Below are 13,386 nucleotides of genomic sequence, written 5' to 3'. Positions count from 1 at the left end.
TATGTCATTGAGAATGTGTGACTATAGGTACCCACACATGTTTATATTATTTCTGCAGCAAGAAAATATAACCTTCTTCTGGGAGGGTTCAGTTCTTAAAAGCACATACAATAACTGCCTGCTGCCAATATAAATGGAGGTTTGGGGATCTTCCTGAAACTTGTGATGGAGGGGTCTTTTCAATTCAGAGCATGCACTGATATCCTGTTTCCTATTAGTTGATTGCGTGGCAACAAAAAAATTTTTAGTTAGCTGCTGAGCTAGACCTGGGTGTGCATACCAAAGGCAAATCAGAAAAATTATTGCTTTCTTCCACAGTAGTGAGTGAAGCAAAAACTACTGTAAGCCTCCAGGTAGGCGGTGAGGCAGCAGTAGCAGCAGAAGCAGAAAAAGCAGCAGTTTGCTTCCTGCTGCCTGATCTCCCCAGTCAGCCCCCCTATGTGGTCATTAATGCATGATGTCGTCTCTGTTTCTTCTCTTCCTCTGTGTTCATTCTTTCCTGATCTGAGGTGGACGAGATTCAGAGATGGAACAGGCCAGGTTTGACCTAGCGAACTTCAAAAAGTCCGAACAGACACCAGACACCCAGCAAGTGGGTACGTAACACAGAGCCCTGAAAGAGGCAGAGAGGAGGAGGAGTCTCACTCTGGAGTTCTGACTAGGCTGGGAGAATGGGCCCCATTAGCAGGCTCATGTTTCTGCTGTCAGCTGAATCCATTTGTTTAAACTGCTTGTGAATGAATGAAACTGTATTTAAATTTCACAATTATGTGTAAATTCTACATTCCTTTAATATGTAGAAAGGAATCCTGACAGTCAAGATCTTTCAAGATGACATTTGTGATTAAGGTATGGGTCTTAAGAAAGTGACAGAAGAATATTCCAGAAAGCAGAGTGGTCACCAGAGCTCTCTTCCTTAAATCCCTTTACCTGTTTGCTGCTTCTGGGGGTGCTGCCATCTTTACAGCAACTAATACCTCTAGTAGGTCAGTTCTTGTCTAGTCATTTAATAAATATTTACTTAGCGCCTATTTTGTGTGTTAGATGCAAGGGGTATTATAAACTGTGAATGGAGGGGAATAGCAACGAGGATAATTCAAGCAAGGAAGGTTTTAAAAATTAGCTTTGATTATATTTCTTTCCTCAGCTTTCCCTGTATCCATTGACTTTATCTGATTATGTTTCCCTCAGGCTAACTTTAAATTGAAGATGCCTCCACTGAACAGATACACTAAGATAGAGTGGCCCAAAGGCCTGCTGGTCAGTAGGATGAAAGAGGCTAAACTGGGACAAGAAGTCTACTACAGAGAGGCCACAAAGTGGACAGCCATACATAAGTTCAATAAATAATTTAAGAAACTGGAACGTGAGAGGTTTCTCAGCCATGGCTGTCATTGTTGCTCTTTGATGGGTGCTACATTGTCACATAAAATAGGATGAATGCAGAAAAGTAGGAATAGTAATGTAAAGGACTGGAACTTTCTAGGTTAGGTAGTGATCAAGATGATGAAGGAGATGAGCCAAAGTTTAAGGAGGATGTGGGTCAGGAACAGGCAAGAACTCAAGGTTTCATGTCCAGGCAGAAGAGCAAGGAATACACAGTTGTTTGTGGTTAGGAACAGGTAAAGAAGTTGAGTCCAGTTGGTCAAGAAAAATGGTCAAGGACCAGTTAAAAGTTGTCACAAACAGGAAAGGAGCCAAGAAATCTAGGGAATTTCAGTAAATCAAGTTGAAACACCAGCAATCAGTAAAGTGAACTTAATTCTGAGGCCCCTCCTGGATATCCCACCAGGAAAGGAAGTGTTGTGGAGGTGGGGTGTGGGAGGCTGCAGGTGTGAGGAGAGAAGGAATTGCAGTTCACTAGAGAGTAAAATCTGCATTGCTGTTTAGATAGGACAGGGTTGAAGGGAAGGAGCTGACACAGAGCGGGGTTGGGGACTTGGACTGGTGGCGAGAGGGGAGAGTGATGCTCTTACATTCTCTTCCCAATATGCATCAGTTGGATGCCATTCCCTTGCCATGGCTTCTTCCTAACCACTTAGTTTGACTCACTACCCTGATTTCCTAAGTGTGACCAGTAAGTTCATGATTGGTTGGGGTCCAGTAACTCTGAAATATATACCTTTTCCTCCCACTCTTCTGTGATGTATGAACATACTAGTCACTCTGCCTTGCTTATATGCTTTTTTCATACGGGGATAACCAAATACCCCAAGAGTCTCTTAATGAGTTCTTCTCAAGGCATATTTCTAGGCAATATAAGGGAAAACTTCTTAACAATGAGAGTTGTCCAGAGGTGGAATAGACTGATTGAAGAGATGATAGTAATATAAATATAATAGTAATAACAATAATAGAGCTAAGGATTGGACCTCTGACTTCATTGAGATAGAGAATTCCTGGATAAGGAAACTTTCTCTACCAGTGTAGGTCAACATTACTCTGCAACTTAAAATCTTAGAAACTCTCCTAGAACACCGAGAGGGTAAGTGACTTACCCAGGGTCATATAACCAATAAATCTCCAAGGTAGAGCTTGAACCCAAGTTATCCTGACTTTGAGGTTAGCTCTTTCTCTACTACACCACAGTTGTATAGATATCATCATCATTATTGCCATCATCATCACCATCATAAGCAGCAGCGGCTTACATAAGTCACTTTAAATTCGCAAAGCTCTCTCTAGATATAGATAGGAGACAGAGAAAGTACTTTTTTAATCTATCTACCTGCCTATCTACTTAACCATCTATCTTTCTGTCTGTCTATCTATCTAGTAGTGGGTAAAGCACTGGGCTTGGAGTCAGGAAGACCTGAGTTCAAATCTGGATTCAGATACTTACTAGCTGTGTGACCTTGGGCAAGTCACTTAATCCTGTTTGCCTTAGTTTCCTCATCTGTAAAATGAGCCGGATATGGAAAAAGAGAACCACTCTATTATCTTTGCTAAGAAAACCTCAAAGGGGTGGCCAGGTGGCTCAGCGAGTAAGAGCACTGGCTCCAGTGTCGGGATAACCTGGGATCAAATCTGCGCTCAGATACTTAGCACCACACCCAGAAATAACTGGCCATGTAACCTTGAGCAAGTTACTTAACCCCGATTGCTTAAAAAAAAAAAAGAAAACCTCAAAAGGCATCATAAAGAGTTGGACAAGACTGAAATGCCTGAACAACAACATATCTGTATATATACATATATAAGTATACATATGTATATATGTATGTATGTGTGTATACACACATACACACACACACACACACACACATATATATATATATAAGATCCTTACAACAACCCTATGCAATACTAGCTATTCTCACTATCTCCACTTAATTAACTTGCCCAGGGTCACACAGTTAGCATCAATGGTAGGATCTGAATCTAGATTGCGTGGCTATGAATGTTCTACTCTAACCACTTCAGCAGGCTCCCTTTCACTAAATGTCTTCTAGCAGAGTCATAATGCCACCAATGGGAATGTTGCAAAGGGGATCATTGGTTAGGTAGAAGGTGCCCGGATGGCCTTTGAAGTTCCTTTCCATTTCATGGTCTGTGATTATATTTCCATCTAAGTGGCCCAAGTTGCATTGGTCCCATCCCCATGACCATCCGCCTGGCTTCATCCTGGTTTCTTAGGTTCTGGGTACACAGAACATACTTGGATTGACGGTGGGAGTGGTGATGTAATGGAAAGAAAGAACAATGGATTTGCAGTCAGGCTTGGATTCAAACTCTGGCTCTGTTGTATGACCTCAACCAAGTCCCTTAACCTCTCCATGCCTTAATTTTCTCTTCTGAAAAATAGGGATAATGATAATTGCACTACATACCTTAAAGTTTTTTTGTGAGGCTAAAATGAGATAAAATAGGTAAAGTGTTTTATAAATTGCCATTTTAATGTCAGCTCTTATTATCATGGCTGGTTTACATAACAGCTATAGACACACATATATATTTTTAATGATGTGTCTATCCACAGTTAATTTTTATTTATAAAATGAAGTCAAAGTCTAGTCTTCAGCTACTTCCTACCACAGTCCATGGCTTGACCAAGGCCTGTAAGATAAAACTGATGCAGGGGCTGGATGGCCATTTATTAGGAATTCTGTCAGGGCATTTCTACGTGAGATGATCTCTGGAGATTGCATAATTCCTTTAAACAGAAGCCTAGTACTTAAAAACAACAACAACAACAACAACAACAACAACAACAACCCAGTGAGTTGTTTCTTTATAAGCTTTCCAACCCCTAGCATGGAATAGATGAAATGAGCAATGCCAGGTACCAGTAAGACCTTGTTCTAGTCCCTTCATTTCACTGGGCCTCACTCAGTGTGCTCATCTATAAAATGGGGCAGGGGGTAGATGGGGAGGTCTCTGCCCCAGCTTAGACATTTTATGAGCTGATTAAGAAAGTTCAGAATTCTTCTAAGTTCTTTCAGAATTTAGGAAAACTAAAATAAAAAGAATGGAAAAAAAAAGGCAAGGGGCCCCACCAAAAGATTTCAGCTTTTTAAACGTCATTCATCTCCAGGTGCAGGCGGTTTGGAGGGAAAGGAAGTCTCCCAAGGCAGTACAAACAGGGCTCGGGGCTCTGGCCCTTCCTGCCTCCATGTGGCCCGAGTTAGGGAGCTGCCTGCTGTGGCCAGCTGCCAGCACAGCTGTTCCTGTCACTAGAAAGAGGAAGGCCCAGAGCTGGGCAGTAACGTAAAAATCCCAGGGAGCTGGAGAGCCAAGCGTGGGAAGGAAACACTAAGTGGTCTGAAGCTACTAAATGACCAGGGCAGGAAGGCAGGTCCTATTTCTGAAATCACCCCCCAGGGGCCTATGGAACAAGTAACCTGTCTTTTCAGTACAGCAGGCTTTCACATTGTCATTGTACTGCTCTCAACCTTCTACAGCTCCTCAGCTTGGCCTTCAGGGCCTATCATGGGTCTGACCCCATCCTCCTGAAGCAACCTTATCGTACTATTCATTAGTACGAATCTTGCTTTTTAGTCAGGATAATTTCCTCACTATCCCAGGTCTTTAACTAAACTGGAGCCATCTGAGGACACTCTGCTCAGTTGGGGGATACTGAAGTCCAAACTGGGAATTTATCAGCTCCCACCTCCTGTAGCCATCTTTAAAAGTGAATGGAGGATCCTGTGGTATTTGCTCTTACTCTGGTATTTTTAGATGAGGAATCTTCATATTACTACCTGAGATGTTCTTTTTGTATTGAATCAGCAAGAGGGGAAAGAGGAAAAAGACGTATCCTCTATTCACCAGAGTTCCCAAGGCTCCTGTCACTGGCTGCCTAAGCTATCAATAATTCCACCACCAATTCAAACCATTGCTTGGTGGCCTGATATTGACCCACAGATCAGCCTACCTGTGACTGGTAGAGAAGGATAGGGAAGGGGCAAAAATGAGATGGGAGACAAAAAGGTCTCAAGAGAGCTCTCCTCTGCCTTTAGTGAATTCTAATTTTGGAACAACTTGGGTAGAAGAAAATCGTATGAAATGCAGGTTTTTGACAAAACCTGTCTTCTCTCATGAACAAACAACAGTCCAATAAGACAATTATTAGTCATTCCAGATTGCCCATGCTTTGTGCTAAATGTTTTTACTTGTCCTATCATTATTTGGGGTCCCGTTAGTATAAAGTTCTCTTACAGAGCCCAATAACTGTTCCAGGAACACACCATGACGGCTCCTGTTTCTGTACCTTCCTTTTGGTTTTCTGCTCACCTGGAATGTCTTCTTGGCTTCCCTTCATACCTTCCTTCAGAGCCTTTCCCCCCCTCCAGGAAGACACTGATAACTACCCCAGTCCTCGTTAATGTCTCTTTCAATTCAATAAATAAAAATTTATCAAATGCTTACTATGTACATTAGTTTTGTCTCTACAACAAGACCATAAGTTTCTTAAGAGCAGGGGTCATATAAAATACTTGAACGACCTGTAATTTGCCAGTGTAGAGAACTCCCAGCATGAGAACTCCCTCTGTCAAATCATAGCTCACAGACCATCTGACTTTTTTGAGAAATACAAGGGAGTTGAACAGGCCAAAGGCAATATTGGAACCCAGGTTTTCCTGACTCCAAGCCCAGCACTTTTTCCACTAATCCAAGTGTAAGGGAGTGTGTGTATATATATATAAAATCTTTTACTTTTCTATATGTCTTCAACAGTGCCCTACATAGCATAAGTTTTCAGCATTTGTGGTTGTTTGAGTGATCATGAGATTGGGTCCAGTCTGGATCTTTCTTCCAGTGTGCCTGGCAGAGAGAACTTGAAGGCTTTGGCCCTTACCATTTTACAGATTGACTTGGCTTCATCAGAAAATTTGTGAGAGTACACCTCTTCGGTCTCTAGGACTCTCCTGTCCACCTCTTCACGCTTCACTTTCTCTTTCCTCCCTCTGAAGGGCGACTGTCCAGCAATCATCTCAAAGATGAGGCAGCCCAGGCCCCAGTAGTCTGGACTTAGACCATACCTCTGGTTGTTCAAGACCTCTGGAGCTGAAAGAAGAGGAAGAGGAAGAAAGGATTGGAAAGGACCATTTGATGACCACAAGAATAAGGTAGGTCTGCCAAAGTGAGGCCAGAACCCTTTCTTGTGTCCATTGATCAGGATGGAGGGCAGTACTGTTTCCAAACAAGTGCATCCTAAAGGATTACTTAGGAAAATGCCAGCCTGAGTAGTCCTTGATTAAGATGAAAGGCGGGCCTCTTTTCATAAGAGCATACAATCTTATCACCTTTCCTAATCTTAGCTTGGTCCCTCAAGTAGCTTGGTTTACTATTTTTTCCTATAAAGACCATCTCATAGGTTCATCATAGAGGTGCCAAAAATACAAATCTAGCATGTCATGCCATGTACACACACACACACACACACACACACATATATATATATATATATATGAAAAGGCAAACAGAGACTCACAGATGTATGAACATACAAGAACACAAACTGGTATATGATGCACTTTCATGGGAGCACGGATATCCAGACACAAGCACAGATGCACGTGTTCACAAACATTTCAAAGGGGTGACATGCGTGTCTATGTGACTACACAAGGAAACAGAAACACATGTACATACTTGTGAACAGAGACACAGGTATGCAGACAGACACAGGTGCATATACACACCTGTTTAAATAAATGTAGACATTGATACCATGCTCACATGTGTGTACATGCAGGCAAGGCATAGGCATGTTACAGGCTTACATATAAATTAAAATGCAGCCACTATCACTACATACATGTGTGTACACACAGGAAAGGAAAGGCATGTTATACACGTGCAAGTAAATTTAAATGTTTATATCAACACTATACACATGTGTGTACACACAGGCACATATATGAAGAACCAAAGATATGTGGCCATACAGACACAGGTATAAATACATGTGATCACAAGCATGCTGGCACATGGATACAGATACTCATCCATGTGAATTCATGTATATGAATGTACAAGCACAGATACATGCACATACATATATAGGGGTGTGTTGGTAAATGTTTAACCACCGGCTCTCCAGAAAAAAAATGCACAAAACATTTTAAAGTTTGATCTGTATTATTAACATTCTCTCCAACACTTTCATAAGCCCATACAATCAACAAAATGATAAATCAAGCCCTGATTTGTAGTATTTACCTGCCTTCAATGAATAAATGCTCACAACACTGAAAATTTAATAATCGGCTCTCTTGAGCCAGTTTGTGCTGGCTCCAGAAACCCCCTGCATATATGCATAGACATACATATAATATCATCTAATGTACAGATGGGAAAATATAGACACATATACAAGAAAATTTCCTAAGTCTATCACAGATCTTAGCATATGGATTTTCTGTCCCCCCGTATCAAACTCTGTGAGTTCTGCTAGTCAGAGGATACAGAGATGCTGGGGCCATGACATCCCTCAGGGGTCTAATGGGAAGAATACTTCCATTCTATCACCCAGTGGGTTGAGAGGAATGCTAAGTACCTTGCCTCCAATGGTGTTAGCCTCTCTGGGAGACACAGAGTGAGCACACAGAGCCCCCACCTTCTCCTGTTACTCCTGCCCAGTCTCTTCCTCATGACCATCTCGGGCAGTGGTTTGTGGAGTGTGGTCAACAGGGAGTATTGCTGAGTATCTGAAGGGTGGCCTTTTGCATTATTAAAGTTCACAATGTGACCAAGTCAGCAACTTTGTCTCTAAAGCCAATTAATAATTGATTTTAGGTATTAAATTAAAAATGACAACAAACCAACACCTTCTGCTGTCTCACCCACAAAAGTGCCAGGTTTCATACATCTTGTAAGTGTTGTTGCTGTTTTAAACAGCAGGGCTTTCGGGCCTGTGGGGTTTTGGGGGCCTGCCACCTGAGTCCCCAGATGGCTTAGAATTTCTGAGGCTGTTCTCTCCCTGTGCTTCCAAAGGTACGGGTTGGTTTGGAACTTCTGGCTTGGGCATGGATACCCACATAGGGCAAGTCTACTTTTCCTAAAGGCATTAACAAGAGAGGGTATTCGGTACTACACGCTTCCAGGAAAACCTCCCTAATTTAATGGTCCAGGGTGACTCATCTGCAATTTCAGGGAAGGGGAAGCTAGGGAGGGAATGGTGAGGGGAGACTCCCTCTAACCCCGAAGCATATAAAATCCCCAGGGACCCTGATGACCAAATGCTCCCTTCTTACCGAACTGCTTCCTCTGGGTGGGGCTCACTGCCTTTCCAAGAAACAGGGTGAAGAGAAGAAACAGGTGATCAGGTTACTTACCCATATATCCTACTGTCCCTACCCTGCCCCGGATCAAGTCTCCTTCAGGAATCTTCACAGCTAGACCCAGATCAGATATTCTGATATGGCCTGAGGAAAAGGAAAAGCGTGTGAGAGACTTTACTCGATGCAGATAAATAAAGGGAAGAGGTGGTCAAGGGTACTTTTTAAAGCAGCACAGTATAATGGAAAGTTGTCAGATTGGAAGTAAGGAGACCAAACCCTATTCCCTGCTCTCTCTCTCTGACTGTGTGTTCTTGGGTGAGTCATGTAAAATCTCTGTGCCTTTCTTAGTCTTCTTATCTTTAAAATGGGAATGACCACAGGGTCCTAACAATCTCACAGGACGGTGGTTGTGAAGATTTAATGAGACATGAATATGAGAATACTTTGAAAGCTGAAGCACTATGTAAATTCAAAATTAGTCTTTAAGACCAAAAGGCCTTTATATAGTTTGAATGATGCCCCTTGCCTCAGGAAATATCTGGGCAAGCTAATTTGAGGACAGAGGTGGTGTTAGGTGGTAGAAAATACAATGTACTCAGATCTGGGGGACTTGGTTTCTCATCTCCCATTCCCCACTTAGTAGCTGTGTGACCTTGGGCAGGTCCTAGCCCCTCTAGGGGTCTCAGTTTCTTTATCTGAAAAAGAAGGGGGTTGGAAACAGATGGTCTCAAAGATCAAAATTATGGCATCTCAAAGATAGTCACTCTGGTCTCCAGTTTTCCCATCTGTCAAAGGAGGGGGTTGGACTGCATGATCTCTAGGGCCCCTCCTATCTCTAATTATGAATCCAAGTTAATTTATATCTGAAAAGGACCCTTTCCTACATCCTCCCCCAAAATTGCTTGCCTAGCCCACACCTGAAGACTTCCAATGACATTGCCCAAGGCAGCCCATTCCACCCTGGGATAGCTCTGATCATTTTTTTAAAAACAGGTACCTCATAAAGTGCCTTGTATATAACATGCATTTAACAAATGTCTGTTGAATTTTTTGGACCTAGACAAAATCTGTCTCTCTGTAACTTCTATCCACTGGCCCACAGTTGTCTGCCCTCTGGGTCAAAGCAAAACAAGTTGCATCCTCCTATGCATGACCAATCCTCAAACATGTGAAGCTGGGGGGCATGTCCTCCCCCCCCCCCCACCAACATTTTATGATTCGAGGAAGTACTGAACTGATTTTTGGTTTGGCAGATTCCCTCATGGGAAACATGTGAAATTTTCCTGACATTTTATAACAATTTGCTTAAGGGGAAAAATTATAAACTGATCTGAGTAACAACCACCACCCCTGCCCTTTCTGGAGTAGCTGTTTATTTTTTTTCTCTTTAAGAAAGAAGAAAGGAAAATTTGCATCTGGACTGGAAAAGTCTGGGGGATCCAATTAGAAGACCTCATAACCCAGGAATGACCAAAAAACATGGACAAGACCTTGCTCCTGAGAAAGTTCTTTCTCTAGCTCTCCTGCAACCCACTGGGGCCCAGCCTGTGTCCTGGCAATAATCTGATCCCACAGACTGGGACACTACCGTGGTCGGGGTGAGTTTCCCACATCACACAGGTTTCCGCTTCACAGCACTAGGTCACCCTCATGGCTTGATTCTGAGAATTCCAACCAAGGTGATGTTTAACCCAGATTACTCTCTCTTGAAAGGAGCTTCCTGAATTTTCAGAAAAATGCTCAGGCCTCCTCAGAAAGTCCAGAAAACTGGGAGTATACTCTCAGGCTAGGAATAAGCAAGCAATATCTGAATTAACTGGGGCCAAGAACAGAATGCCTCCACAGGTGTTACCTGCAAGAGGAGCCCATGTGACCTAGGATTTTCTCCAACAGAGCAGTTCACTGGGACCTTGGCAAATGATAAGAAGGTAACATGGTATAGTGGAAAGAACCTTGGATTTGGGAACAGAGGACCTGGCTTTAAGTCTTAGCTCTACCATTTACTATCTGAGAAGTCTTGAAAAAATTACATAAGTCACTTAGAGCCTTAGTTCCTTCACCTTTAAAATGAGGGTAAATGGACCAAATGACCAGTACAGTGAAAAATAACAAAGGCATGGAGATAATCCACAGCAATGAAGCACTAACTAAGGCCAGGAAAAGTCCTTCCTCTTTCTACTGCTAATGCTGAAATCTTAGAATTTACTGCTGATCTTTCAATTACTTTTCTCCTTCCTTTTGGCCCTTCTTCCTCACTTAGGCCTAAGATCTGATATTGGCACAAATGAACTTGGCTTCTCCCTGCTGATGGGCAGTAGAGATGGGTTCTAGGGCTATCTTCAACCAGATTCACTGGGTAACTTCCTGAAGGTCTCTTTGAACCTCAGTTTCCTCGTTTGCCGAATGGGGAGAATAATAAATAACTTACTCACCAAATTGAGCTATTGTTAAGTTCTAATGTAGTAATATATCCAAAAGAACTTTGAAAATTACAAAGCAAAATTATCAGCCATGACTCCAGAGGAACAATGAAGACACATGCTGCCCACTCCATGACAGGAAGGAGATGGACTCAATTTGCAGAACGAAACAGATTATCAGATGTGGCCAATGTTAGAATTTGTTTTGCTTGACTATAAATATATTACAAGGGTCCCCTCCCCCTTTTCTGAATGGGTGAGGGTAGGAGGACCTAAGAAAAGAAAATAAATGCTTGTTAATTTTTTCTTAAATTAATTTTTTAAAAGCCCAACCTATGATAGAGATATAAGGCATTATTTGGCCCTCAGAGATAGAGTTTAAATTGTCAACTATCATTAATATTAAGGAGCAGGGGTGGCCAGGTACCACAGCGAGTAAGAACAGTGGCTCCAGTGTCAGGATGACCTGGAGATCGAATCCTGGGCTCAGACACTTAGCATCCACCCAGAAACACCTGGCCGTAACTTGAGCAAGTTACTTAACCCCGATTGCTTAAAAAAAAAAATATTAAGGAGCATTATGTTACAGTGGATAGCATTGGAGTCAGGAAGATAAGAATTCAAATCTACCACTGATACTCACTATGGGTGAGTGACTATAGGTCAGTCGACCTCTCTGAGTCTCAGGAACCCTCTGAGACTGTGAGTTATAATAGCCTAGCTGTGATCTCTGCTTCTCAGCAGAAGCACCCATACCAAATAACATCACAGGTCCTTGACATATAGCAAGGGAGGGCCAGAGTGAAATAAGACTAGAACTTTCATACACAAATAAGAATCAGTGTGCATGTGTGGGGAGAGGAGAATGGGGGAGAGGGTCTTTTCCCAATTATTCATCTAGTACAAGGTATCCGGTAGAATTCTATGATGACAGGTCACCAAAGCCTCCCAATCAGTGTAAGTCAGACCTGTGAAAGCTCCTTCTCTCTAAGACTCTTTGGGCCACAAAACTACCAGAGAGGAAAAGAATCTCCCAGAGCCACTCCCTGACTTACCGTAATCGTCTAACAGGATATTTTCTGGTTTCAGATCCCTGAAAGGGAAAGATAAGAAGCATTTGAGGGAGGGCATTTTGGAGGGCAGAAGCACGTCATAGTCCCAGGCAAGACTGGCTATGCAGGTATGATAACCCAGCCGTACCCTATTTGGATCAACCAGGACTTGGTGGAGACAAAAGCACTTTCTTTCCTGCTCCCTTGGCTCTGGCCTACTGGTCTCTCTATGTAGCTACCACACCCCAGGTTTATCTTGGGTTTTTGTATTAATTCAGTGAACAAACATTCCCCTTTGCCAAAGGCGTCTTCCTGTCCTCAGTCTAGTGACACAGGGTGGGAAGGAGGCTGGTTAAGGACCAGTCTCTGGCTCTAGTCCAAGACCTTAGATGATGAGAAGACTTCAACATCAGATTTATATTGATAGAGATGGAACAGTCTACTGGGGTTGATAAAATCCCTGTTTTCAAAACAGTCTGAAATCAGGACAAGGAAAACTAATAGAGGGATAAAGCATCAACTTTGAATTGTGGGAGAAATGAAAGTCAGGTTGGGTAGGGAAAGACTGAATAATATCAAGAAAAAAACACATTTTTTTAAGAGTAGGGACCTAGATAAATAGAGGGGTAAAGAGTTCCAGGTTTAGTCTGAAGTAAAGAAGACCAGAAAGGGAATGGTGTATATATAGCATGACCTTTCTCTTCTTGACCCTTAAGCTCATCTTTCATTGATCATTGAAAGAAACTTCACTGGTTGGTGGAGTAGGGGTAGGGAAGGAGAAATATATGGTTTCTAATAAAAAGGTTTTTATCTGCTGATAAATGTGTACTTGGAAGACCCTGTGAGGAGGTGGTGAATGCATAGAACTTGGCTTAAGAGGCTTTGATTCTAATGGTGCCAGCTCTGCCACTTAAACTGTGGGCCCTCCACCATATTGTCTTCTTAGATTTCCTAAGTTCTCACCTATGACGGGATAAATAACACTTATTTTAAAAGTAAATGATTTTGACACATTTCTCATGAGTCTGGGAACCTGTTAATATCCTACCACAATCTTACGATTCTATCTGCATTGAAACTACTGCTCTCAACCTAATGGACTGTTTTACTGAAGCAGCTGTCCTCAAAGGGAGACGTTAGCACATTAAAATGTTGTTTGTGGAGCCCAGCAAAGTGACTCTTTGTGCC

General features: G+C 42.3%; 1 protein-coding gene and 1 long non-coding RNA gene across 3 annotated transcripts in view; one reads left to right on the top strand and one right to left on the bottom strand.

The window, feature by feature from the left end:
- The window catches only part of GRK5 (G protein-coupled receptor kinase 5), a 314,774-nt gene that overhangs the window by 26,366 nt on the left and 275,022 nt on the right, over positions 1-13,386 (bottom strand). For both annotated transcript variants that reach the window (XM_069099074.1, XM_069099075.1), the window contains 3 exons: positions 12,202-12,239; positions 8,781-8,870; positions 6,299-6,507 (listed from right to left, as the gene is read on the bottom strand). In XM_069099074.1, coding sequence (XP_068955175.1) covers positions 6,299-6,507; positions 8,781-8,870; positions 12,202-12,239 — 337 coding nt within the window. The remainder of the gene's footprint in view (positions 1-6,298; positions 6,508-8,780; positions 8,871-12,201; positions 12,240-13,386) is intronic.
- LOC138169543 (uncharacterized) overlaps positions 8,881-13,386 on the top strand; it is an 18,108-nt gene continuing 13,602 nt past the window's right edge. The window contains exons 1-2 of the long non-coding RNA XR_011170380.1: positions 8,881-9,041; positions 10,119-10,324. This is a non-coding gene — a long non-coding RNA (uncharacterized lncRNA). The remainder of the gene's footprint in view (positions 9,042-10,118; positions 10,325-13,386) is intronic.

Source organism: Petaurus breviceps, unplaced genomic scaffold (genome assembly GCF_028583685.1).
Source record: "Petaurus breviceps papuanus isolate PSGF00001 unplaced genomic scaffold, PetGlider_PUasm1.0 37, whole genome shotgun sequence".
NCBI lineage: Eukaryota > Metazoa > Chordata > Mammalia > Diprotodontia > Petauridae > Petaurus > Petaurus breviceps.
This window is presented reverse-complemented; position numbering and strand designations above follow the sequence as displayed.